Raw genomic sequence first — 25,396 nt, forward strand, 5'->3', positions numbered from 1 at the left:
GGACATGCCCAGGGCAGAACTGCAGACCCCAGAGGGTAGAAGAACGAGAGCGCTCTCCCCAGTCAGGAAATCCCTTTCCTGCCACTGCCCTGGAGGCCCGGCAGCTCAAATCCACGTGGAAATCCCAGGGGCACCTGCAATACTCGCGCCTCCAGTGGGCGATGGCCCTGTGGGAGCCCAGAAACGAGGAGGGGCATACTTGTGCTGTCAGGGAGGGAGCAGGATCGGGGTGCTGGCCCAGGGCCACTGAGCTCCAGCCCCAAGGCAGAGCAAGAACTGAGCAGCAGCAGCCGCTCTCCCCAGCGCTTGGAGGCAGGAGAGTGAAGCTTTTTCCCATTCCTCTTCCTGGTGTGGGAGGGGACTGGAGACCTGCAAATTGGTTTCAGTCCCTGACCTGGTTTCAGTCCCTGCTACTTTACCTGGGGCTCTACCCGGGAAGCAGTAGGGGGAGGCTGAGGTGTTACTAGGCTCCGCCCCTTTGGGCGCTAGTCCTCTTGGCCCCAGAGATAGGCATCCCCCTCTGCCACCAATGCACCACAGTCCTGCCCTGAGGCACCCCTGCTCTGACAGCCTTAGTGCCCTCAGTTTAGTTCTGCCAGTCCTGACACCACCCACCCTCACATTTCTGCTGCTGGATCAGCGTCAGCCCCTACTTTTCCCGTCTGGGGTCTCTCCTTAGGGCAGTGCTGCAAAGCATTTGCAATGCAGAGACTCAGGCAAGACCACACTCAGGAGGCTTCTACAGCCTTTCCCCAGATAAACCCAGACAGGCTGGAAGTTTAATGCAGTAATTCACTGCGGCAGGGAACCCTAGGAACGATCCTTAGTCACCTCCCTAGCAGAGCCAGCGTGGATAACAGATAGCCCTGCTCTGGGAGACAGGGACACACACCCAGTTGTGTTCTCGGCCCGTCTGCAACTGGATCCCCCTCAACCAGGCTGTCTGCATTCGGTCCCGGTTCATTTGCAGAGTAAAACTGAGACATCCCTTCAAAAAGGGACAGGGCTGAACCGGGGGAGGGAGCCCAAAATCACTCCTGCCTCAGACTTCAAAGCAGGAAACACAGCCAGCAAGGGAAGCTCACCTCCAGCAGCGCTGGCCCAGAGCAGCTCGGCCCAGCTGGAGAAGAGCCAAGGCAAGATGAGGCAGAACAGGCAGGGGAGCAGGACCTGCACGCTGACCACCAGCAACCTCCCCTGGCAGGAGGCAGCTGGGTTGCTCAGAATCACTCGTTAAGCAACTGGGCCAGTAAAAAGCCTCCTAGTCACCTGCTAACCAGCAGCTTCTGTGTCCCCAGTACTACAGCCCCCAGGGCCAGGCTGGATGTGAGACATGGCCACACAGCAACCCAAAAACTCCCCTGGGCGCGCCGTCCTGCTTTGATCGCCTTTCATGAGACAGGCTCAGGGAAGGATTCACCTGCTGAGCAAACGAATGACTCTTGGACACATCGTCTAGAAAAATGCATGTGCAGAGCTGGGACAGACCAGCTCAAATGCCAGTGGCAGGTCACTGAGCATCTCTCCCTAGCGTGTGTGTCCAGGGGCTGCCCACGTGCGGGTGGTGGGGCCTTCTGGAGCTCAGACGCCTCTCTGGGCCGGCAGCACTCAGGAGTCAGCACACACAGCCTGGGGATCAAGTGCCCGTCTGCCACAGAGCACCAATGGGCTCACCAGGGAGCCAGGCACTCCCCCGTGGCTGTGCCTTAGCACCACACAGCAAAGGCTCAAGGATGCTGGTTTGGCCCCCGTGTGTCTATAGCACTGCTGCGCAGGAGAGACCTGCAGCCCAAGGCAGATGAACTATGATGGGCGGCTAGCCGATGGTCCTCCAGTCACCAGCTATTTTCCCCATTCCCAGTGCGCGATGCCATTTGTAAACCTCACTTCTCCACCAAGGGAGGTTTCAGCTCACTTGTCTCCAAAGCAGAGGGGGTGAGGTTACACGGCCTGCAGGGGATGGTGCTGTCAGTTTAGCTCAGCTACGCTACCCCCTCTTGGAGGAGGGGAGGAGAGAACCACCTCAGCTGGATGGAGATGAAACACCATTCTAAACAAGCACTGATTAAAAGGCGGGTCTGTGTCAATGCGTCAGTAATGCCGCCACTAGCTGTTTATACCTGTCACTTCTCTCATCCCAGATAAGAGGGGTTGGGCTCCAGGCCCATCATTCCTGCATTCCACTCCAGCGGCAACACACTCCCCGCCTCGAGCTGTCTCGGCTCTTCAAGGTGCCTCGCCTTCCAACCTCTTGCACAAAAGCCCCCAAATTAAAAGCACCGGGAACTCAACCTGAAAATTAATACTGGCATGCATTAGTGATCCTATTAGCCTCCTGCCGCAGCAGCTGCACCGTGTTCCCTGCCTCCATGAGGGACTGCAGCTGGAGCATCTAACGCCGTAATTGTAGCAGGCTTTAAGGACGTGTGTGTCCATCACCCTTGGATCCACGCCTGGGAGGGGCAGTCAACAGAATGCACAGGAAGCAGCAAGTCGGACATGAGACCTCTTATTCAGTGAGATAAACACAAACTCCAGGTAGGCTCCTAGGGGGCTGCTGCTGTTCTGCCCGATCAAGTGACTGCACCACTCACATCCTTGCCACCCACGGCTCCTCTCACGCTCCCTCCACTGCTGAACTCGCTAGTATCAAAAGGGGAAGGGACAGTTCAAAGCCAGGGACTTGCAGCACAGTGGCTCCCACTGTACTCTACCAGCAATCTGGCTTGTCCACAGCACCAGGTCCCCGTACCCCTCTCTGCCAATGTGCCCAGAGTGCAGCTAGGAAACCCACTCTGCTGTTCCAGGCTGGGACGCGGGCAACACGGCTGTTTGCCGAACACACCTAGGAGATGTCTTCTTCCTTGAACAGAGGCAAACTAGCAATTGCAACCACTAGGGTGTTTGGTTTCGCCCCTTTCAACATTTAATTCATTTGAACCAAGATGCTGAGACCCAACTCTGCACCTGGAATTTTCAATGACTCATTTGGAGGCGGAAGGGTCCAGGAATGGGGTACAAGGTGCCCTGAGCTCAGCTACTGCACCTCATACTAGAATCCTCTCCCTCTTGCTGTCACCCTTCTCAGGCATTCCCATCCCACCCGACCAGACCACTGCAACAGCCCCTCAAATCCTGCCCTGTCGCCACCTGGCTCTTCCTGACCTACTCCACTAGGGAAGACCCTGGCTTACTGCGGTGAACTGAGGAGAGTTTTAATGATGCCCAGTAAAGAACTAAGTTCTCAATAGCCAACAGATTTCATCTGTAACCTATCAGATGTGAGCCCAGAGCATTAATCCGAGTCACCAAGACCCTCAGGAAAAAAAAAACCTGTATCGCCTTGATTTTCTCCCCATTTCTTCACATAATTTATTTTTAGCTAATTGTTACGGCCCTTTCGCTGGCTGTAACGCAGATGCTCTGGAAGACAGGACCCTTACCTGATGGCTCTCATCTCACTTAAAAGGCCGAGTAAGAGAATGATGGGCTATGCTTAGAGTTGCTTAGGGTTTTAGAACCCCCCGGTCTCACTTGCTCATTCGCTTAGTGGGCTGCCCTCCCGTCAACTCAAACTGGCAAAGAAAGCTGGGGGAAAGACACCAACGGGCCTCACATTTTTTAACCCAGGGCACATGAAAAGGCACAAGACAAGCAGCAGTGGAAAGCAAAGCCTTTTTCTCACCCCCAGAACTGGGGGGTGGAGGAGGGCAAAGGCAGCAGCAGCAGCACAGGCTTCCCCACTGCTGCCTCAGCCCTGACAGAAGGAGAATAGTTTAGTCAATGTCTCCCCTGCAAAAAAAACCTGTTCTGAACGCTGCCTGGCTCACCTGAGTTAAGAGCTCGTCTTTCAGATGTACAGCCAAAACCCTCAGGCTGCACAGCCAGTCAGGTCTTAGCCTCTCTGCTGAGCCCCAATCAATGAGGAACATACTTCTCCCACCAACCCATTTCACTGCCTCAGAGCTACCAGGACACAGGGAAGGCGTCTCCCACCAGCAGACCTGGAGGTGAAATAAGCCATACCTCAGTCACTCCTCCTTTACTGATCAGAGTAAACCCTGACTTGCGCGCAGATTGTGTTCGTGCGCAGTCCCGTGTAAGTCACATTTTGTGTTCCCAGTGGGAGCCAGGAAACTGACCACTACAGCAGCACTGGTCAGTTTCCTGTCTCCTGTGAGAGCCTGGCTCTGGGCAGCAGCCACTCAGGGGAGCAGGGAAACTTACCAGCGCTGCAACCCAGTGGGCAGCCCAGAGCCAGGCTCTAGCTCCCCACCACCCTGAGTCATACTAAACTGAGATACGCGCAACTTGAGCATCTCGGGGTTCTACTGTACTCTGCCTTACACCAAACTACACCGACACCATTCCTAGGGCACAGCAAGAGACCGAGGAGGAGGAAACGGGACAGCCAGCATATGAAGAGGAGAGACTAAAGGGATGTGTTTAATTGTAAGAAGAACAGGAAACCTACTTGCCCCTGCTCCTCCTACACTCCTGCCACCCTGGAACCAAGCCACAAGGCCTGCCCTCCCCACCAGCGATAAGGAGTCTGTCTGCAGGGATACTGGTGCACTGAGCAGACAGCAGAGTCCAAGATGCTTTCTGTGTAGACTCTGCTGGCGTGCCGATGTTACTGTGGGTGCGACAAGCTATCCTTTGTTGACATATAAAACAACAATTCCTAATGTGACAACCCCAGCTGCTATGGCCCAAGCATGGAAAGCCGACACAACAGATGCTGGGTCTATCTCCATCTCCTCCAGGATGGCTGAAAGAATGAGCAGCAAACAAATGCTTCCAGCAAAGAGGAAGAGTCTGCTTTGGCTGTAGAGGGCTGCAAATTGTTCTTTTGTAAAAGCCCGGTCTTGCAGAGCAGTTGTCCAAAGGAAAGGCAGGAAGAACCTAGAGAGGGATTCAGAAGGACCAAACCTAAAGCCAAGAAGCCGTAAGGTCAGCAGGAAGCAGAGCAGAATGCAAACTAGAAGAGTTTTGATTTAAAAAAGAATCACAAACTGTGACGCTGGTTCTCTCACTCTGTACAGATTTCTGGGTTCCTGCCAACAGGCTAAGGACAATCCAGGGGTCACAAGCTTAGAGAACCCCTGGACGATTCTCCTTTCCATTACCCCAAATGCTACGGTGTCCTGGATGGGAGGTGGTGCCTGCAGTCACAGGCACTGTCCTCCCAGAAGTGGTAAATACTGTCCGAGAACCCAGGACGGGTACAGTCCACAGTAATGTGCGGTGCACAGAACCCCATTTGCTGCCACCACAGTGACGTCCCAAGTAGGATCTATCCCTGCATTCCTTCCATCAGACCGCAGGCACAAGGGCTCTTCCTCCTGCTGAGGCTGGCCTTCCATGGTCACTCTCTCATCCCCTCCAGCGCACAGGCTGGAATACAAATGCCTCCATTCAAGTCACATGGATGTTCACATCATGGCTTCCATATGCAGCACCTTCAAGGCCTCTGAAATCTGGGAGCTGGTGTCTATCTGTCCATACATGCCAACCAGGAAGGCCCTGTGCAATAACACTGCAGCATGTTCTGTGAAGGGGAAAGAGAAGTGTAAGGGATTTGGTCTAATTAGCCCTGATTTACCAGTGCCCATCATATGGCCACAGGAAGCGGTAGGACTAGACACAGCAAGAGAAACACCAATGCAGTGGAACTAAGTTTTCATCTCTCTAGATGGGGAAGGTGGGAAATACACCGTCCCACATGTAGGCATATAGTTAACAGGTAACTCCAAAGGGAAAATTGCTATACAGTCAGAAGGATTTGAGGAAGAAGCCCAGGCTGGCAACACCAGGACTCCCTGCAACAGATCCCTTCTGTGGTGTTCAGAGTGAAGGTGCCACTGGCCAGGCCAGCAAATTGAACCAAACCAAGTGCCAATATCTAGGGAGAGCTTCTCAGGAATTTCAAGTCTACAATACAGATGATAAAACTCTGACCTCCTTGGGGAGATCAGCTTCCAGCCTCTCACGGCTGAGTGGGCCGCAGTAAATGCAGAAGCCTAGACCTACCTTGGCAGAGGAGGGTGTACTCAGGCAGGTTTCTCAGGGCTGTCTGCACAACTTCGAAGTCTCTACTGCCAAGGCAGTACATGAAAGTGGGGAGGAAGTCAGCAGCAATGCTGGGAACAAAACAATGCACCATCATTACAATCCCCACCCTTGGCATCAAGGGAAGGAGAACGAGTCAGAGCTGCGTGTAGAACAATGCAGGGCATGGCTGCCAGGAGGAGGTGAGCCAGAAGGAGATTGGCAATCTTGGCGATCTCCATGTCTCACCTGGGGTTGTTCTGAATTGAGCGCAGAGCTAGGCTGAAGGCCAGATTCCGGCAGGACTCTTCTGAAGAGCTCATCAACCTTTGCAGGTTAGTCTGAGAGGAGACAAGACTGATCAGTAAGACCTCTGGTGCCAACACTGAGAACAAGCCCTTCAGACTTACACTATCACGCATCTGGCACTGCTCCAGCCCGCTAACCATCTATCCAGCAGGTTAACGCAAAGCCAGGGTCACACAAAGGGGATTTCTATCTGTAAGAATCATCGGCCAGTGCTGAATGCTTTAAGCTCCCTGAGTGTTTTTTCTCTTGCCCTGAGCAGGGCAATTTGACCTGCACTCATTTCCCTGGTCCCTCACTGTTTCTTGCAGAACTATTCCCTATTCTCAACACACTGATACTATGGGCTGGGTGTTTAGCTCTGTTGGAAGCTTCTCCTTTGAGTTGAAAAATATTAATCTCTAAGGTGGTTGATACGGTGACCAACAGAGACCCAGCGTCACGGAGAGATGGAAAGGGGAAGAGAGAGAGAGACTGTACATACATGCGTAAATGGTTTACTGCGTGCACTCACATGACAGTGGAAGGCCTAAACTGAGAAGGCAATTCTTTTGAACTGGGCTACCCAGAGACACTGTGATAAGGACCAGACAAAGCAGAGGAAAGGCAACACCTGAATAAAAACTGTGCCAGGCAGACTCTCCTGCAAGGAATTCCCCATCACCACAAGTGAATGTCCAATTGCAACCTTGGGGCTAAGTATACTCACAGCGAAAAAGGAGAGAATTTCTGGTCGCCGCCTGGACATCTCATCAACGTCGCTCAGCACCTCCAGGATATCTGGGGGAAAGCCACAGTTGGAAGAGGGGAACCTGCCTTCACTGAGCCAACACAGTGGCATCAGCAAAGCCCCCAACCAAGACCTCTGTCAAATACAATCATCCTCTACTGAGCTATAAAGCCTTTCAACCTGACATGCAAAGCTAAAGGGCAATGACGATGCTTCAGAAGACCTTCAAAGGGTCCTCTGTACTGTGGATCAACACCTCCAGAGCTGCCCCAGCTATGGTAGCTGGCAGCATTGCTGTTTGTGGCAAATTCCAATTCTGGATCAATTTCTACTGCAACAGTAAGTGGCCTTATGCAAGACCTCATACCCCAATATCTTGAAAAGCAAGTTTGGGAGCAATGCACATGCCGGGATCACGTCCCCTATTTCTGACTTGGGCAGCTGTGGGCTAACCCTACAGAGTAATGTCGGATATCAAGACCGTGAAGAAAACTAGATACAAATGATATTAAAAGACCCTTAGAACACCAAAGTGTAGCTCCCTAAAGCATTACGCTAGCAGCCTGAATGTCTGTGGGGAGCACAAGGGGAATTTTGATAACCATAAATGGTGGGTTGGAGCTCAAAATCGAACATCTCACCCAAAAGATGGCACTACCAGCAACACAGCTCCCGCAGTGCCCTGCTGGCACCCTGGTTCAGAACTGACTCTTGGCAAAATACCACCCAGTGACTCAACCCATCACTTCCCACAGCTCCTAAATTGCACTGGGAGGGCCTCCATCCAAACACAGAGCAGATCAACCTGGTTTAGTTCACGAAATGTTACAAGATGATATCTTGTCATTGTGGCTTTAGGAGACTTGCAACTTCTCCTAGAGAGGAAGACCATAGCCAATGGCCTCAGTCCTAGATGAACTTGTCTGGCTGCTGGTGGCTTCCCAGCACAGGGCTCCTAGCTGCAAGCCAAATACCAGTTTAGCCAGTTGTTGACACCTTGGGTCTAATGTTCTTGGGAAGAGAGGCTGGGAGCAGCTACCATGTTCCCTACCATGAGGAGGTGGGTAAAATGATTCCTGTCTAAAATCTATGAGGGGTTCTGGGAAACATGTCCTCACTTACCTTCCACAGACTGGCCCCTGGACAGTCTCTTCATGTATGGGGCCATCTCCGCTGGAGTGAGGGGAGTGAAGAGCGACATGCTGACCAGGGGCAGAGAGCCCGTAGCTGCTTCATCTGGGATAGAGAAATTGTTAACTCCTAGGCATTCTCTGCACACTGAAGGTGAATTTGGCATTCCCAGCCAATGGATTACATCACTACCTCTGTCCCCTTACCAGGGCATCTGCTCAGAGTGGGCAGGGAGAGGTAACTATCCTTGGCACCTATAGTACCCACAGAATTTCCCAAGGCACAGCCCTATCAGAAGTCGGGCTGATGTCTATGAGCCGGGAAGTAACAGATGTACCCTAAGGAGATCTTCCTGGGGAACCAGCCAGAAGACAAGCAGAGGAGAGCAGACTCCCTAAGCAATGAGCACCTTCGGTGCTGCTATCTCACTGCATTGGGAAGCTCTGAGAGTTATGACAAGTGCAAAGTCAATATTCACCCCTTCCCAGGCACTGGTTTCACTACTGCTGATCAGTTCCTCCCAGCAATGACTACGAGGACACACTCTTCACACTCAGGACCTCTCCTTCCCTTCCCCCTTCGCTGTCTGTTAGGACTAGAAGTGCAGAGCTTAGGATGACGTTCACGTGGAAGTGACAGAGCTCCAAATCATAGCCTGCAGGGTAGGGATCACCAGCCTCGCCCAAAGAATTGTGGCCACTCACCATCCTTGTCTTCTTCAGAGCCTCTCTCCAGGACACCACTTTTACTGGGCAAGCTCAGCCCAGCCAGGAGAGATTTCAGCATCACTAGGTCACTGTTATCTGAGGACAGGTCACTATGATGAAAGAAAAGGCATCTCTGGGATAAAACAGCAATGATCAGTTCAACGTCATGGCCTCAGGAGAAGGGAGAACCCAGGGTACATGCAGGAATGGGAATGTGCGGAAGAGGAGCAAAGATCAGTTTCGGGAACTGAGGGGAAAGGAAAATACAGGGTAGAGAAGGAATCAAGAGGTATCAGCAGACATGACAGAAAGCAGACAGTAACCAGAACTGCTGAAACATTTATGGCAACTCCAGCTTTCGTCTTCACAGGGAGTGCAAAATATACTGTCCAGGTACTTGCAGATGGGACCCTGCACCCACATAATCTGGGGAAGAACTTCTCTGTTGCCTGCCTGGAAATGTGCAGTGCCTTCTACAGGAGAGTGAGGAAATCTGATTTCTATTCCCGGGGTCTGTGCAAGCTGCAACCAGTTGCTTAAACATCCTGGCCCTTACTTCCCCCATCTATAAAAGGGGAACCATTGCTCACGTCCCTTTTTAAAGCACTAAGGAATCAATAGAGGAAAAGCCTTGTAATAAGAGCTGACCAATAACTTTGCTCATTTCCTATCTGGTTAGAAGATTCCAGCAATTTACTTTTAAGGTGGACAGCAATCCCTACGGATGGCCCCTTTGCTGTACACCAGCGCGAATGACTGAATTTGTTGGCAGCCAATTACCTCCAGGTAGCTGGGCAGTCACAGCTGGGAAGCAGCAGAGCAACAGGATGAGGTCAGAACAGAACACTTACTGGAGTGGGTCAGAATGCTTCTGCAGGAAAGACACAGCTGCCTGAGCATTGCACGTGATGTACTTGTGAATGAACTGGACGAACTTGGTGATGAACGCAGCCAGGTGACGTGAGGACTTCCTGTAATTCTGGTGGGAGGGAAACACCACACGTAACTGAAGGCACCGACACCCAGGTGAAGCCTGAAAGGGGTGATTTTCCCCTCCCTGTTCCTGCACACGGCCATGTATTTGTGCATCCACACACACAGTGTGCACAGGTGTAAAGTGTGACACCGCACCCTCAGATGGTCAGACACCACCTCCTCTCCCTAGTGGCGGGCTGGCCGCATGTAGTCCCTGAAAGGCAGCGTTCTCCTACCAGCAGCAGCCGAATGAAGGAGAGAAGACAATCCCACAGCGCCCCCTGGTGCTCGCTCTGGAACACCTGGGGCTGAAGCAGCTCCAAGATCCCCAGGACGTGGATGAAGAAAGCCAGGTGGTTCTGTTGTCGAAACTCCTGGAAATTGAGATGAACCCGCCCGTGAAGCAGAGCTGCGATCATTGGCAAGTGTCTGAAATGCAGAAATAAAGCATTTAATTCCAAGCCCTCCAAGAGCCACTGGGCAACAGAATCAACCCAAAGGTGTTCAGCCCTCTCCTCGCCCTCAGCAAGATTTTACATTCACCACCAGAAAACCCCCCTCCCCCCTCTTCTCTGCTGCCCACTTCCAAGAGACCCCTTTACTAGCAGAGGCATTGCCGCAATAGGAGTGACCGGCAGCAAACAGCTGGGCTGGCGCTGCTGCTCATATCATTTCTTCTATTCACAGGTGCCAGGGTCCAGTGCGAGCATCAGGTTTGCCCTGGGAATGTTGCTGTCATTCTGGGGTGGGTGATAATACTGACAGAGGTCTAGCAGAAGAGGTCTAGCCACGGGCCTGGTAAGGCAAAGGGACAGGAGGACAGTACCTAAGCAGAAGGATTGGGTGAGCCACAGCTAGCTTCCTGCACGCCATGTTGGCATCCCAGACGCGGCTCTCAGATGACTTGGAATCGCTGGACTCTGCGAGAAGGGTGATGAATCTGTGAACCAGGGCATCGAGCTAGGAAGAATCATAGTTAATAAAAGAAAGCTCAGTGGCGTACAGCTGCAAAAGCAAGTCTGCAGTCTGCTGGAGGGACTTCAAATTTCCATTTAACTAGCAAAAGGGTTAAAAATAAATTTGATTTTCAATTAAGTCTTGGGATAAGCCATCAACATGGCAAAGGACTTAGAGTGCTAAGTCCCTATCAGCATCAAAGCAGGAACTGAAGGCTGAACTTTTCTCCTCCAATAATAATAAGGCCTAACATAACCTGAGAGAACGCAGGAGTGTTAATTAACCCTTTATCACGCTGGAAAAAAGCTGCACCTTTTACATTGCCTTGGTTTAGCCCAAGAGTGACACACACGCATTTTCATCAGCACATGAGACAGGAGCTCCTCCCCCATACAGCCAGGAGCTTGCTCGAAGCCATGCTGCCTGTGGATTAAGAAAAGACCAGCTAATGCTACCAACCACCAGTTAAATGGTAAAGCCCTGCCTTTGAATGAAGCAGTTGTCAGTGGACTATTAGTGATTTAAAAATTATCATTGGCACTTGGACTGGACAAAGAGGTCAAAACCTCGGAAAGATTGCACCTCTGGTTTAGAAAAACAAGAAATGTTAAAGTCCAGTGTGTTCTGGAGCTAAGTCAAGTGCAGGGTGGGAACTCCTCATGGGACCCAGGAGAAGAAAGTTACAGTCCAACGCAGCACACACATTCTCCTGTTGTGAACAGCCTACCAATGCAGCTCCCATACATGTCACATGGATTAAAAGACTGGAAAAACACACTCACGTTGCCTGCACGGTCCTTTCGTCCTTACCTTGCAGGTACTGCTGTCTGCAGCTCCTTCTCTGCTCAGCAGTATCTCAGGCACAGGCACGAGCAGCTCTGGCAGCTGCAGGTAGATCTGCAGGAGAAGGTCCTGGCAGCGTTTTCCCACTGAGCTGAAAGAGGAAAGACGACAATGCAGCACAACAGCCCTAGGCTGGGCAGAGACGCCTTAATAGCCACACACAGCTCCTCCCCAGCTGCACGTACTGCACAGCTAGAGGCAAATAACGACAACTGCCACTGAGCTGCTGTCATCACGCACTTCACTCTGAGATGGCCTCCTTAGAGCTGCCTGCCTTTTCAGAGCACTTCTGTGGGCCTTTCGGATGACACGGCCTCCGATTCTCTAGCAGAAATCACTGCAAATGCAAAGCTGCCACTAGACATATGGCAAACCAGGGACTCTCAAAGTCTCCGAAAGCAGTTTCCCTACAACATCAGTGCTGAAAATGCAAATCCTCCCATCAAAGCATGAATCTCTCATTTAAAGAGTAACTGTAGTCCAAAGTGATTATACCAAACTGCCTATTCTGACTCAGCACATCTGCTCTCCATGTGGCTGAGCCACATGCTGCATCAGTTGGGGAAAAGACCAGATAACATAGAAAGGCTTTGCCAGCTCTGCCACAGCTGAGTCCAGGGTTTAGATCGGCTTGATTTACTGGCATATAGGTACCCTCTTCCTGTTAGCACTGCAGAGCCCACAGAGTTACTGCAAGCAAAATGAGCTCTGCTCTGTCCTCAGCACAATCACCAAAGCAGTCAGGCCAGGCCCAGCTGCAGAATGGATCACTAGTGACGATTTAGCAGGTACCAACAAGATCACTTGACTTCTAGTTCCAGGGGTGGGGATGGGGTGGATGTAAGGCTGGCAGCTAGAAAGCGATTTTTGATTTGTCAGATGGACCAATTTGGTCTGGAATTGCAGAGGAGATGAAAACAGACGCCCATGGTGTTGCATTTAGAGTCACCCTCCTGGTCACATCACTGCAGGGCTGAAATGTTTCCAAGCAGACACAAAGGCAACACACTGGGCAGTTTCTAAATGTGTGCTGAAACACCGCGATCCTAGCAAAACAGCTTTATTCAGGACCCCTGGTGCCCAAAGAGCCACCTAAATGGCTGTGCTGAGCGCAAGCTGAGCTGCTGTTCATTTCTCCACCCTCACCTGCTGCCCCACTGCTGGATACAGCCCGTCAGATACTCTGTTACTTTTTTAATACTTTCTAGGTCTCCATGACAACAGCTGAGCAAAAGGGGAAGCCGGGATTGGATAAGTGTGCAGGAGGCTTCCTCTGTATTCTGGCTTCTGGTGTCTGACTCGGCCAAGATCAGCTCCACCAAACTGATCAACTCTGGTGCCTTTAACTGGAGCACAAACTCCTCTCGACGTTTCTGGAACACAACAGAGATGCTCTCAAGGCGAGGCCAGGGGCAAGGTATGGGCAACAGCCTTAGTCACACTCTCTCGAACAGAAAGAGAATCTTTTACATGACAAAAACACCCTCTGTACCTGCCTTAAAAACTGCACCATGCCCAGGGCTAGCAAACAATGCAAAATATAATCCCTCACCACTCCCACCCAAACAAGGGGCTTTGCACTGCCCTTCTGCACTCCAGTGTCTCACCACCTCCATTCCAGGGCATCTGGTGAGAGAGAAGCCAACAATTCATTCACAAAGTGAGACAAAGCACACCCTCTTAAGGGTGACGTGCACTTTCCAGCCCAAAGAGGAAAACTATTTTCATTCCAGCTGTACTTGTCTACCATGCAGCTAGCTCGGCAAAGGTGTAACAATGGGGCTATGCTTTCACTGCAGCCCCTAACAGTCCTTGCAGGGGCTACACCCAGACACTCGTTTTGCTGCAGTGCAAGTTTTACAGCTGGTCAAATGAGTATTTATTTGTATCAGTTTTGGAGCAGAACTGTGAACCACTTCTCCCTGCAGAATTGTAGCACAGCAGGTTATAGACCAGCTGGGATGCCAGCAGTGTGTCTGCTACTACACTCCTTAGTCCCAGTAGACCCCAGGGAAAACCATTCAGTCACCCCACTTCTCCCACCCTCAGAGAGACCAGGAAGGATTTAAACCACTACCTGAGGCGTTCTCTGGTCCCTTCCCTGCCAGATCCGAGGGATGTGAATACAGGCCCACAAGAAATCTAAGGATGCGGAAGGGTCAAACCTGCCAGAAATCAGAAAAACGTCCATAGGCTCAAGAGCAATTTGAGCTTAGAACACCTGAACTGACAGACACACAAACCACATGACGACTCCAGAAACTGCTAGAGCCTGGAAGAAAGGAATGTCTGCAAATATAATATTGGCACGTGAAAGACTGACCTTTGCTCCCGGTTTTTGCAAAGCAGAATCCTGATGCACTGGTGCAGCGTGGTCCAACTGGACTGGTGAGTTAGGAGAGCCAACAGATACGGGCGGAAAGAGGGCACCTGAGACCCAGAATAACCTTTGGTCTGGAGAGAGCAGGGAGACATGAAACTGTGAATTCATTATAGGACAATGTGGTGGAGGGGGTAGGAGCAGCACAGGAGGATAAAGATTGTGCATGGAACACGAAAACTGAGGGCATAGGATTAGAGCAACAGTGGTGCCTAGCAGTTACAGCAAGTGATAAGTGGCCCAGACTCCTGGATTCCAGCCTTAGCTCTGGCCCTGCACGTTTCTGGTCAAGTTGCTCTCTCCAGTTCTGTTTGCTCACCTGTAAAACGGAGGAAAAATTCTAGCCCCAGGTCTGTGGGGACTAAGTGACTGATATCTGCACAGGGCTAAGACAGCCTGTGATGGAGAGACCTACCAAAATGCCAAGAGTCCAGGATGGCAGCGAAATGGAGTGCAAAATCCCACCCAGAGAACACATACGATAGCCCTTCCTCCGCTGTGGGATGAGTATCACTGTGTGGTCTTTGTCAGCGGTGCAGAACAGACCCCTTCCCCTACCAGCGAGTCTGGTGCGGCAGACAGAGGGATTCAGACCAGAAGGTGGAGGCTCAAGGAAGGTGTTGCTGTTTAAGATTTATGCCTGGCTGAGAAAGTCGTACCTTGTTCCAGGAAAAGAGCAATTTTTGCTGGAGGTCTGGGCAGCTGCTGATTATCTCAGGGTCCAGCATCTCCAGCCAGTCGTTGAGAAGGCCCGAGGAGGGTCCCAGACGAGCAGCTTCAGCACTAAGGAAAGCACAGCACAAATATCAGAAAAGGTGTCACAAACCTGAGTCTCCAATACCGTCTACCCCAAGACTCACCTGCTGCTATCCAGCTCCTTCTTCACAGGCGCCTCCTCTTTCTCCTGGAGCAGCAGAGAGCACACCACAGCAATTGGTCTCATGACAGGGAACCTGGCTGTGCTCTCAGCGGTAACCGAAAAGAGGACAGTCAGAACCTCCTCCAGGTAAGGCGAGCGTGTTTCAATCAGACCTTGAAGGACTAGCAGAGGAAGAAGGAAAAAACATCTTTGTGAGGCTCTGGGGAGCAGCAGGGGGTTGGTGCGCCAGATGAATGTATCTTTCACGAAGCCACTTGGTATTGCCCTGCCTTAGAGTGACCCTTAGTGGGAGAGAGGACAGGCTTGGAACCACCCTCTTTCTGCAGACATGAGGGATAGTCTGCTGTTCACCATGGAAGCAGCACCCGGCAGCATCCTGGGCTCCTCCAATCCTGTTTCCTGTCCCAAGCAGCTTGTAAAGCAACATAACAGAATACAACAAAAGGAGGTTAAGGGAGACAGCAGCAACCGTACAGTCAGTCAGAGCTCTTGATCCAGGCTGGCTCCCCAGCTCCGCACGCCCGCCAAACAGGGGAACAAACCTGCACATCTCTGTTCTGTCCCCAGTGGCAATGGCAGTTCCAGAGGGCCGGGCAGAAGGATGGACGTACCTTTGCTGATGAGTTCTGCCTCCACGTTACACTTCTCTCCAGACTTCAGGGTAGCGATGATGGCTCGTACAGTGGAGCTGACCGCATCAGGATCATGGTGGAATGCCAGTGCTTCTGCCAAGTGCAGGAACCCACCTCGAACTGCAGGGAATCACACCATCAGTACCACCATTCCACACCAGGGTCTTCCTTCAGTCATGCAGCCAGACTTGCTGTGATTCTTTTCACACACAGTCTTCACGGCTCCCCGTTCTAAGAGCTTGACACCTGAAACCTGCCCATCCTGGCACTTTCACACCCATCCAAAAACCCCAACCGAGAGCATTGGTGCCAACATCACCAGCACATATTGCCGCAAGACCCCATTGTCAACTCAAAAGCAATTAAGGCCACACCCCAAGCTTGTACTTTTGGCTGTGCCTTCCAGGTCCCCTGCCTTGAAACTCTGACTGGACAATGGACAGCAAAACAAACAATGGCGTGGAATGGTTTCACCTTGCAGTCTCTTGTGTCAACCAGGAGGACTGCTTACACACCTTCAGCTCTGGTTTCCACCGTCCTGAGATCCCCAAAGACCTACTGACCTGCTCTCTAAGACACCATCAGCTGAGGGGCCTTCCTCGCAAATCACTCCAGCCCATCAATCATTTTGGCTGTATCCCTTCTCTGTTAATGCCACTCTCACAACATGTGGACACGAGCACAAGTGAATCTCCCCCTCTCTCACTCTGGGGCATTGCTACACTGACCACCATGTGCAGAAATGACAACCCACCCCCACATCAGTCCCAGAACAAGGCAGAAAAACAACCACTTAGGGCTCAGGATATTGAGCTTCTCTGTCCCTCTGAGCTGCACACTCTGCTCTTACCATCACTGATCCTGTGCCTCGAAGAATACTGCACAGCAAACGACTTGAGCTGAGCACGCAGAGGTCCATCTTCCACAGCAGGATTCTCCAGCCACTGCAGCATCTGCATGAGGACTTTAAAGAAGAGCGAGGAAAAGGTGGTGTCCTGGGGTACGCAGCGCTGGAGAGAGAACCCCAAGAGTTACTGACGTAAAGCTAGGGAAGGTGCAGCTCGGAGCCTTGGTGGTGGAGGGTGTCTGGACGAAAATGACCAGTTGATAACACCTGCAGCATGCACAGACACACACAGCAGACAGGCTACTTGGAGCCCCAGCTCATTAGCTTGCATCAACCCAGTTCAGTTCTGCACCTTCCTTCACTGACACAGAATACCTCCAAGTCACTCTCTCAAGGCTACTCTAGGGTGCCATTAAACTGCAGTTACCAGTCCCCAAGAGCAAGGCTGACAGTGCTACAAGCTCTTGGTTTTCTAAGAGGATTAAACTTAACTGCTCCTCTCCCCTTCGCCCCCAGCTTCACGCTAGACAGAGCCCGATCCCACACAGCTCACCTGATACTGGTACAGCTGACGCATCAGTGGACAGGAGATGAAGTGGTTTCGGTGCATGGCCATCACTAGAGCCCCACTATGTGGAGAGTTCATCAACGCTGCCACTGCCTGGAGAAGGCGTGCGGTAACCCCTGACACTTGTGTGTTCCCTTGGCGGATGCGAGCCAACTCCTGACCCAGAGCCTGCTGTAACACCAGGGAGATGGGGCGCGGGTTCGAATTCTGCCACCGGGGATCCGGGTTCAGTGGGAACAGCTGACAGAACATTGAAAGAACATAGACTCGTATGAGCACAAATGAAGCACAGGACCATCTGCACGATAACGGCTGCTGTACCAGGGGACGGATTACATGTGGTTGGTCCCTGACTGGAGAAATCACAGCTGGCTTTGAAAGCATACTTTAGAGGGGACCTAAAGCTACCTGCTTGCCAAATGCTTTAGCAACCTAGGGAGGAACAGGCAAAGCAGTGGCTCGGCACATCAAATTGACTATATTTGTTAACTATATGCTAAGATCATTGATGCGAATGCCCTGCATTTACACAGCATCCATAAACAATTCAAGAATATGAATGAGTTGAGCATCCAGTGACAGGGCTGGGTCTCAACCTCCCACTCTAACCGAAAGAGTTTTCCATCAATAAGTCCATAATCTCTGACACAGACTTATAACTCAACTCACTTCCTTCACCCACTACGGAAGCAGGTGGTCAGAATTCATCAAACAGGCTCACAATGTAGGTGTTGGGACTGGGAAAGGCTCTGCAGCTGCTGGAACCAGAGAGATGGGAACAGCTGCAGACAAATCTATTCTTTATGTAACAGATGCAGGACCGGTACCTGAAGAAACATGCCCGCCAGGTCATCCTCAGGACCCAGGACCCGGATCTGAGTCAAGGCCCGGATCCTGCTCTGGCCTTGGGGAGTCTCAGGACTTGTTTTTGGCCTTGGAGTGTCAGCACTGTCTGCAGAGAGATTAAAGAAACCTGGTTATAGGCAGGTGTGTCCAACTGGGATGCAAGTGAAGAGATTTGCCCTAACACTACAGATCCCAAACCAATAGAAAGATAAACAAACATTTTCTCCATAGACCAAACAAGAGGAACTAAACAAGACAGAGAGAAAATAAAAAAGGGGAGAATTTGTAATGAAATTCTTCACAGAAACAAGAATTCCTTCCTAGCCCAGGAGGAGAATTCTGAGCTGCAGCTGGTGTCCATCGGTGGAGCAGTGAGTTGGAAAGAGATTTTATTTCCTATTTTTTTTTAATCTATTTGCCCCCAGTGCCTAAATGGCCCCCTCAAGCATTGAGCTCACAACCTCGGGTTTAGCAGATCGATTGTCAAACCACTGAGAGATGCGTCTACGTAAACATGCAGAAGGATGCTAGCCATCCACCTGTCCATGTACACCACCAGTGGAAGACAGAACAAGGGCTTGTCCAGGACTTGAACCCAGAACCTTTCAGACCCAAAGCAAAAATCATACCCCTAGACCAACAAGCTACACTCTGGCAACTGGCAGGATGACAAACAAGCAGTCCACACCTCAGAAAGACAGAGTGGATCCTAGCATAAAAAAAGGCCGAAGTGGAGGACTGGTCAGTTCTTTGTGGTGAGAGTGACTAGTTACATTTTAAAATACCTTGGCGTGTTGGCAGGGAGGTGGTGAGCAGGGAGTGGAAGGTCTGCCCCCCTGTAGCTCCTCTCTCGTGCTGAACCTCTACGAGATGAGCCATGTAATCTGAAAAAGAACAACGCGTGAGGCTGACTATGAAATGCTGCCATCTATCTGCATAGTCCCCATTCTGCAGGGAACTTACACACCGTCTGCATTCAGAATAAGCAGAGGAAACCCTGAAGGAACAAACTGTTTCTGAGATGGTGAGAAACCACCCCAAACAATCGTCAATCTCCCATGAAAGAGGCTAACCCCTTGGGAAACACCCCTCCCATGCCTACTCAGACAGGTCCCCATGGACAGCAATGCCTGCCAATGAGGCCCTGACAGAGGTCAGGCTGAGCTATCATGGATTCTCCAAGGATGCTGCTAAATGACTCAAGCTAACAAAGGAGGTTTTAAAACAGCAGGTCTAGAAAGAGATGGATTTCTGGACAGCCTCATCTTCGGGCCTTACTTTTGTCCATGATGTTCTGCTCCAGCGTCTGTGGGTCATGGGACACAGCCTGATCCAGGTACTGCAGGAGTTTACTCATACTGGAGACTGGGATCCCAAAGGACTGGACAAAGAGCAGCAGTTGCTGTGGTTCCAAATCCTGCAGCGCTGAAACACACACACACGGACCTGGCCAGTCAGCATCCCCTGGTTTCAGAGTCACTCACTTTTTGAAGGTCACATTCGTGAGCTGGTCCGTGTGATTTCAGACGCACTATCAGTGACGCATTTGCTAACAGGGCTACACAGGGCCTCAAGCCAGCAGTCACAGCTGCTTACAGGTTTCTTTTCGCCCTTTACAGATGCTGCACGTATATTCTTTCATATTGCATTCTCCAGTTAATTCACTCAGTGGTTAATTTGATCCTCCATTTAATATGATCAAAACCTCAGGAATCTAATCATTTGTATTAAAAATAACTGTCACTCTCTCTGTTGATGGCCGCAGGCAGGAATTATTGAATAATTAAATCACTGATAGAGACAGTTGTCATTTAATTAGTTACAAAGGGACAAAACCTCTGAATGCAAAGAACAGGCAGCAATGAAGAGACACATGATGCTAAAAGGTGTTATCCTATTCAAGCACTGTTGCTGATGTTGGGAGCATTATCACGTGCTGTGCAAGCTGTGATACACGCTCAGCCCAGTGCTCACGTGTAATATTTTCAGTGGATTAATTCAGGCAAAAGAATAGAACTGGATTTGGTTTAGGTAAGAGGAAGGCCCTCTAATTCCACATCCCTAGCCCCTTCTAAAATAAATGGTAGGGCTCAATAGTTGAGCAGCCAGGACAATCTGTGGTAGATATTAGAGCAGGGGTGGGCAGTGATTTTTGATGGGGGCCACTCCCAAGAACTTGATAAGTGATCAAAGGTCACATTCTTCTATGATATCAATGGAGAGGGCGCAAAGTCTGGAATGCAGGTTGGGTGCAGAAGGGAGCTTGGAGTAAGGGACTGAGGTGCAAAAGGGGGTGTAGGGTCTGGGAGGGAGTTTGGGCAAAGGAAGAGACTGTGACCTGGGGCAAGGGACTGGCGTGCAGCGTCCAGAAGTGGGTACTGGTACAGGAGAGGATCTGATCTGGAGGAGGGGTGTAGGAGGGGATTTGGGGGTTTAGGTTGTGACCTGGGACAAAGGATTGGGGTGCAGGGTCTGGGAGAGGTATGGTGCAGAAGAAGATTCTGACCTGGAGGAGCGGGGCAGGAGGGAATGCAGGATCTGGGAGGGGGCTGTGACCGGGCGGAAGCCATGGAGGAGGGGGTGCAAGGTCAGGCAAGGGGATAGGTGCAGGTGATGGGTAGGGCTGCAGGAAGGTAAGAGGGAGGAACTGGGGTGCTAGAGGTTGGCTCTGGCCAGGAGGCACTTACCTGAGTGGCTACCAGCCAACAGCCTAGCAGGCTCCTTAGCCAGGGTCCCTGCATTCCATGCCCCCTGCACATGCTCAGAGCAGGTACAGGGACCTTGTGCGCTGCTCCGAACTGAAGAGCTGCCAGCCCAGGGGAGGGGTATTTCACATGCTGCCTGTCCTGTAAACAAGGCAGCTCCTTTTGGCCGGAAACGAGCCATGGGAACAGCAAGGTTTGCTGGGGCTGGGGCAGCATGAGAAGCCTCTCCTCCTCTCCCCGCAAGCTTGCAGCATTCACAGTGCCCCAGAGCCCACTTTTCTGAGCGACAAGGGGGGCGGAGCAGGCAGAGAACCAGCTGAGGCTCCTGCAGGTTGGATCCAATCCACGGGCCATACTTTTCCAGCCCTGTGTTAGAGGCTGAAAAGTTCCCCAGTCTGGTGCAACTACCAAAACTACAGCCAGTGCAAGACAGCCAAGGACAGAGTTCAGCAGTAAGCAGACAGAACAGGCTGTGGCAAGCCAGGAGACTTGAGGCTGGAGCAGAGAGCTGCCTAGGTAAGTCCCTCCCTTGGCCCTCCACTGAATGCTGCTGTTTATTCACCTTCTGCTTGGATTAAACTGCAGAGGCCTCCTGCCAGCCAGCCCCATTTCTGAAATGCTTTATGCTAAACTCCACATACCAGGACACCTGTCCCTCTGAAGGGGCTCTACGTGGACATTGCTGACTAACATGTAAGGGGTAAGTGAAAAATTTTACAGAAGTGATTTTCAACCTATTTCCCACTGTGGGTCACATATGTAGCTCTCTCCGTGTTGTGTGGGCTTCATCAAACCGTGTATTACCTGCTTGGCCCTAGGCTACAGCTGCGTCCGGATTGGGTGCCAAGTGGCCTGCAGGCTGAGAACCACTGGTCTACACACACACCACCCCTTGGACTAACCCAAAGCCTCTTTTTGAGGGCAGTAGAAGCCCTGTAGCAAACGGCCAAGTGAAGCAAGGCAGTAGGCCTGTGCTTGGAGCCTCCCTGCTGCACAGAAAAATCCATATCCACTAACAACAGACCTTTCCACCACCTCTTGGGACCTCAGCAGAGGTATCAACAGCACCCATGGGATGAACACAGCTGAGAACTCAAAAGGAGCTGGCTAATTTTTCAATGCAACCTTTCCAAATCTTTCATTTGCGTGGGCAACCCAACCCCTACCATGCTCCTCTGGGCCCCATTCACCTGCATCCACCAGACGAGGGACCTCGGAGCGGATCATGCGCAACTTCAGCCAGTCAGGAAGCAGCAGAGCCTCCTCTGAAGTGTCCACAAGAAAGGCAGTGGGGAGAGGCTTCTTCTCTGGGAACCAAATGTCCAGCAAGGCGCAGAAGTCGCCTTCCCCTGTTTATGAGAACAATTACAGAAGTTACTGCACATGGGGATCACGCACGCTCATACGCCCCACCCCTTTCTTCATAAGCCCTGGCCACTTCATGGCAGAGAGGCCGCAAACCACCGTGCTGCTTCCGAAACAAGAGAAGCTTAAATGATAAGAGAGAATGTGAACCATGAGCCAAATGGCCCGACTCTGACACAGCACTAGGGGAGAGAATTCCAATCAGTACCATTTCCAACTGGATGCTGCCCATAAAAGCAAAGTTCAAACATAACCCGCTGAACTGAAAAATGGATTGATCATGTTCCCAACAGCTCCTAGGATATTCCGTGCTATTTGTTGAATACAGAAAAAGGGCTTAAATCAAACAGAGGAAAAAGTAACACGTACATCTCTTTGTAACTTGAACAGGCTCACAATGGCTACGTCTACACGTGCAGCCAACATCGAAATAGCTTATTTCGATGTTGCGACATCGAAATAGTCTATTTCGATGAATAACGTCTACACGTCCTCCAGGGCCAGCAATGTCAATGTTCAACTTCGACGTTGCTCAGCCCAACATCGAAATAGGCGCAGCGAGGGAACGTCTACACGTCAAAGTAGCACACATCGAAATAGGGATGCCAGGCACAGCTGCAGACAGGGTCACAGGGTGGACTCAACAGCCAGCCGCTCCCTTAAAGGGCCCCTCCCAGACACAGTTGCACTAAACAACACAAGATACACAGAGCTGACAACTGGTTGCAGACCCTGTGCCTGCAGCATAGATCCCCAGCTGCCGCAGAAGCAGCCAGAAGCCCTGGGCTAAGGGCTGCTGCCCACAGTGACCATAGAGCCCCGCAGGGGCTGGAGAGAGAGCATCTCTCAACCCCCCAGCTGATGGCCGCCATGGAGGACCCAGCAATTTCGACGTTGCGGGACGCGGATCGTCTACACGGTCCCTACTTCGACATTGAACGTCGAAGTAGGGCACTATTCCTATCTCCTCATGAGGTTAGCGACTTCGATGTCTCGCCGCCTAACGTCGAAGTTAACTTCGAAATAGCGCCCGACGCGTGTAGACGTGACGGGCGCTATTTCGAAGTTGGTGCCGCTACTTCGAAGTAGCGTGCACGTGTAGACGCAGCTAATACGTCCAATACAACAGGAACTGGTAAACCTGTATCCCCTGCCCCGTACTCCTTCAGCGCTTGCTTCTCCGAATGGTCTAATTTACTATTTTGAACGCAAGTTCTTTGGGCTAGAAGCCGTGTTGGCAAGATACTTAGCACAAAAGGGTTTACAGGCAAAGACACTGGAACAGTGGAAGGCAGGACACACTAGGACCTGAATCCAGACAACTTTCAAAGGCCCAAAGGGGGAGTTAGTTAACAGGGATCGGGCACCTCCCACATTGTCCGAAACTTTAAAAATTCCCACAGCATTTGGAGTGGCTAAAAGAACCTAGCTGGGAGGAAGGGAAGACCACAAACAGACCATCACGGCTGGCGTACCTGGCAGAGTGCTGGGGAAGTGGAAAAAACCAAGAAGAGAGGCACACGCTACAACACACTCCTTGGGTTTCACAGCTAGGAGTACATTAGAACTGACTGAGATGCAATGAACATGGGGGGATTCAAGTTACATCCCCACAGGTGCCATGCAGTCAGGTATTTGGAGATGTAAAAGCAGGATGCAGAATTTTGAACAGAGGTGTGGTTTGTTATGGCCTTTGTTATAGATAGCTGGGAGCTGAGGACACTGCAGGAGGTACCAATTGGTGTCAGGGATGCCTCAAAACAAGGCAGCTCCTTACACACAGGGCAGAAATCGCCTCTGGGTTTAAACTAGTGTGAGTAATGGGTTGTCATTAATCTGAAGCCGCTGATCCACAATTTGAGGACTTCAGTAACTCAGACAGAGATTAGGCATTTATTTTAGGAGTGAATGAGGTTCCATGGCCTGCAATATGCGGGAGATTAGACTAGACGATCGTGATGGTCCCCTCTGACCTGAAAGCCTTAAGTCTAAATGTCCTGACTTCCTGAATAGTGCAGGATGAGGACCCAGCTCTCTCCAGGGCAGTGATGCCGGGAAGAAGTGGTTACATCTATGACTCGGAGCTCAGGCAGCTCGCGTGAACCAGTTTCAATGTGTCTTGCTAACCTTGAGGTGGTCCCAGTGTCAGCAGAATGACCATCGCATGGACCACGAGGATGTGCATAGTGGCTGTTTCGCCACTAGTCCAGCGAAGAAACACCTGATCTTGCGACTCAGACTGTAGGAGGGGGAAAGCAAAATGAGTCACCATGAAAGACAGCACATAACCAGGAATGCTACGAGAGAGAGAGATGTCGACCACTGGAGGGAAGATGACCCCGAGAAAATCCAGGGCGAGGCTTACCCAGCTGTACACCTCCTCCCCTTCCTTGCTCTGGCGCATGCGCTTCACATAGCGAGAGAAGATGGAGAGCAGCGCTACCAGCACGGCCTCTGACTCAGCACAGTACGAGAGTTTAGAGAAGAGGTGAGACATGATGGTGGAGCGTTCCACTATGAGCCTGGCCACGTCCTGCAGGGAGAAGAGACACATGAACTGCTTCACAAAGGCAACCCCGCTTCACGCCACAGCCCCCTCCCACTATCAGCCCACCTGGTCCTGTCATGGATCCAGCCACTGGTCCCTCTGGTCAAAAAAGGGCCCTGGGGGGTGTTGTGGATGGGACTGCAAATTGTGGGAGATGTACAACACTGGGGCAGGTGTAGCACAAATCACATCCCTAACTTACAATTGACAATGCCTGCTCCACTACAGTATAGCCCAGTTCCCATACACCTCCCGCACAGGGAGCACGATGAGGTTTAAGTCAGGTGGAAGGTTTGTCATAGTTGTTAGAGGACTCAGAGCCCCCATAACATTTGTTGTTAAAATATAACAATCGTAACTTAAGACACCCGGCCCCGCATGGGTGCTCAGAGAGCCAGGAGACACCCCACCCCACATTCGTGCTCAGAGAGCTGGGAGACACCTGGGCCCACGTGTGCTCAGAGAACTCGGAGACCAGCCCATGTGGCTGCCCAGGAGGTTGTTAGCAAGCACCGAAGCAAAGAATGCTTCAACAGACTCTCCAGGGGCCCCATGCCTTTATTGCTGAAGCCCATCCAGGTAGCAAAGAACCCCCAGGAAACTCAGTAAAGCACTGGCCAGGCATCCTTTACGATCTGTGAACAATGAAAGCTGCCAAGCACCCAACATGGCCCAAAGGATATATTTTAAAAATTCAGAGCTCTGCCTTTGATTACTACAAAATGTGCCTGACTTATGTCGTCATGCCTCACTCCAGACTTCCCAACATTAATCATACACCTAAGGTTGCAGGGGTACGTAATAATGACAAACACTATCCAGCTGGGTTCACGGACTGCACTCTCTACTGGGCCTGGGATTTTTTCTTGAAACCAATCTATATCCTCAAATTCACTACCCAACAGCAGGTGGTTACTCACATCCC

At 51.3% G+C, this 25,396-nt stretch overlaps 1 protein-coding gene across 4 annotated transcripts in view; it reads right to left on the minus strand.

Annotated features, from left to right (window-relative positions):
• Window positions 1–3,347: 3,347 nt before the first annotated feature.
• INTS1 (integrator complex subunit 1) overlaps window positions 3,348–25,396 on the minus strand; it is a 39,630-nt gene continuing 17,581 nt past the window's right edge. Inside the window, exons 25-48 of one of the 4 annotated variants that reach the window (XM_075010487.1) lie at window positions 24,289–24,456; window positions 24,051–24,162; window positions 21,749–21,907; window positions 19,132–19,278; window positions 18,639–18,737; window positions 17,835–17,959; window positions 16,993–17,247; window positions 16,443–16,602; window positions 15,572–15,712; window positions 14,941–15,121; window positions 14,740–14,863; window positions 14,024–14,154; window positions 13,778–13,865; window positions 12,847–13,073; window positions 11,668–11,791; window positions 10,727–10,860; window positions 10,137–10,329; window positions 9,777–9,904; window positions 8,923–9,035; window positions 8,210–8,323; window positions 7,067–7,137; window positions 6,301–6,392; window positions 6,034–6,143; window positions 3,348–5,551 (exon numbers count right to left, since the gene is read on the minus strand). In XM_075010487.1, coding sequence (XP_074866588.1) covers window positions 5,436–5,551; window positions 6,034–6,143; window positions 6,301–6,392; window positions 7,067–7,137; window positions 8,210–8,323; window positions 8,923–9,035; window positions 9,777–9,904; window positions 10,137–10,329; window positions 10,727–10,860; window positions 11,668–11,791; window positions 12,847–13,073; window positions 13,778–13,865; window positions 14,024–14,154; window positions 14,740–14,863; window positions 14,941–15,121; window positions 15,572–15,712; window positions 16,443–16,602; window positions 16,993–17,247; window positions 17,835–17,959; window positions 18,639–18,737; window positions 19,132–19,278; window positions 21,749–21,907; window positions 24,051–24,162; window positions 24,289–24,456 — 3,312 coding nt within the window. In that variant the 3' untranslated portion in view covers window positions 3,348–5,435. Of the gene's footprint in view, window positions 5,552–6,033; window positions 6,144–6,300; window positions 6,393–7,066; window positions 7,138–8,209; window positions 8,324–8,922; window positions 9,036–9,776; window positions 9,905–10,136; window positions 10,330–10,726; window positions 10,861–11,198; window positions 11,281–11,667; window positions 11,792–12,846; window positions 13,074–13,777; window positions 13,866–14,023; window positions 14,155–14,739; window positions 14,864–14,940; window positions 15,122–15,571; window positions 15,713–16,442; window positions 16,603–16,992; window positions 17,248–17,834; window positions 17,960–18,638; window positions 18,738–19,131; window positions 19,279–21,748; window positions 21,908–24,050; window positions 24,163–24,288; window positions 24,457–25,396 lie in introns of those variants that run through there. The other 3 variants (XM_075010488.1, XM_075010489.1, XM_075010490.1) reach the window with 3 other exon arrangements.

Source organism: Carettochelys insculpta, chromosome 16, assembly GCF_033958435.1.
Source record: "Carettochelys insculpta isolate YL-2023 chromosome 16, ASM3395843v1, whole genome shotgun sequence".
Lineage (NCBI taxonomy): Eukaryota > Metazoa > Chordata > Testudines > Carettochelyidae > Carettochelys > Carettochelys insculpta.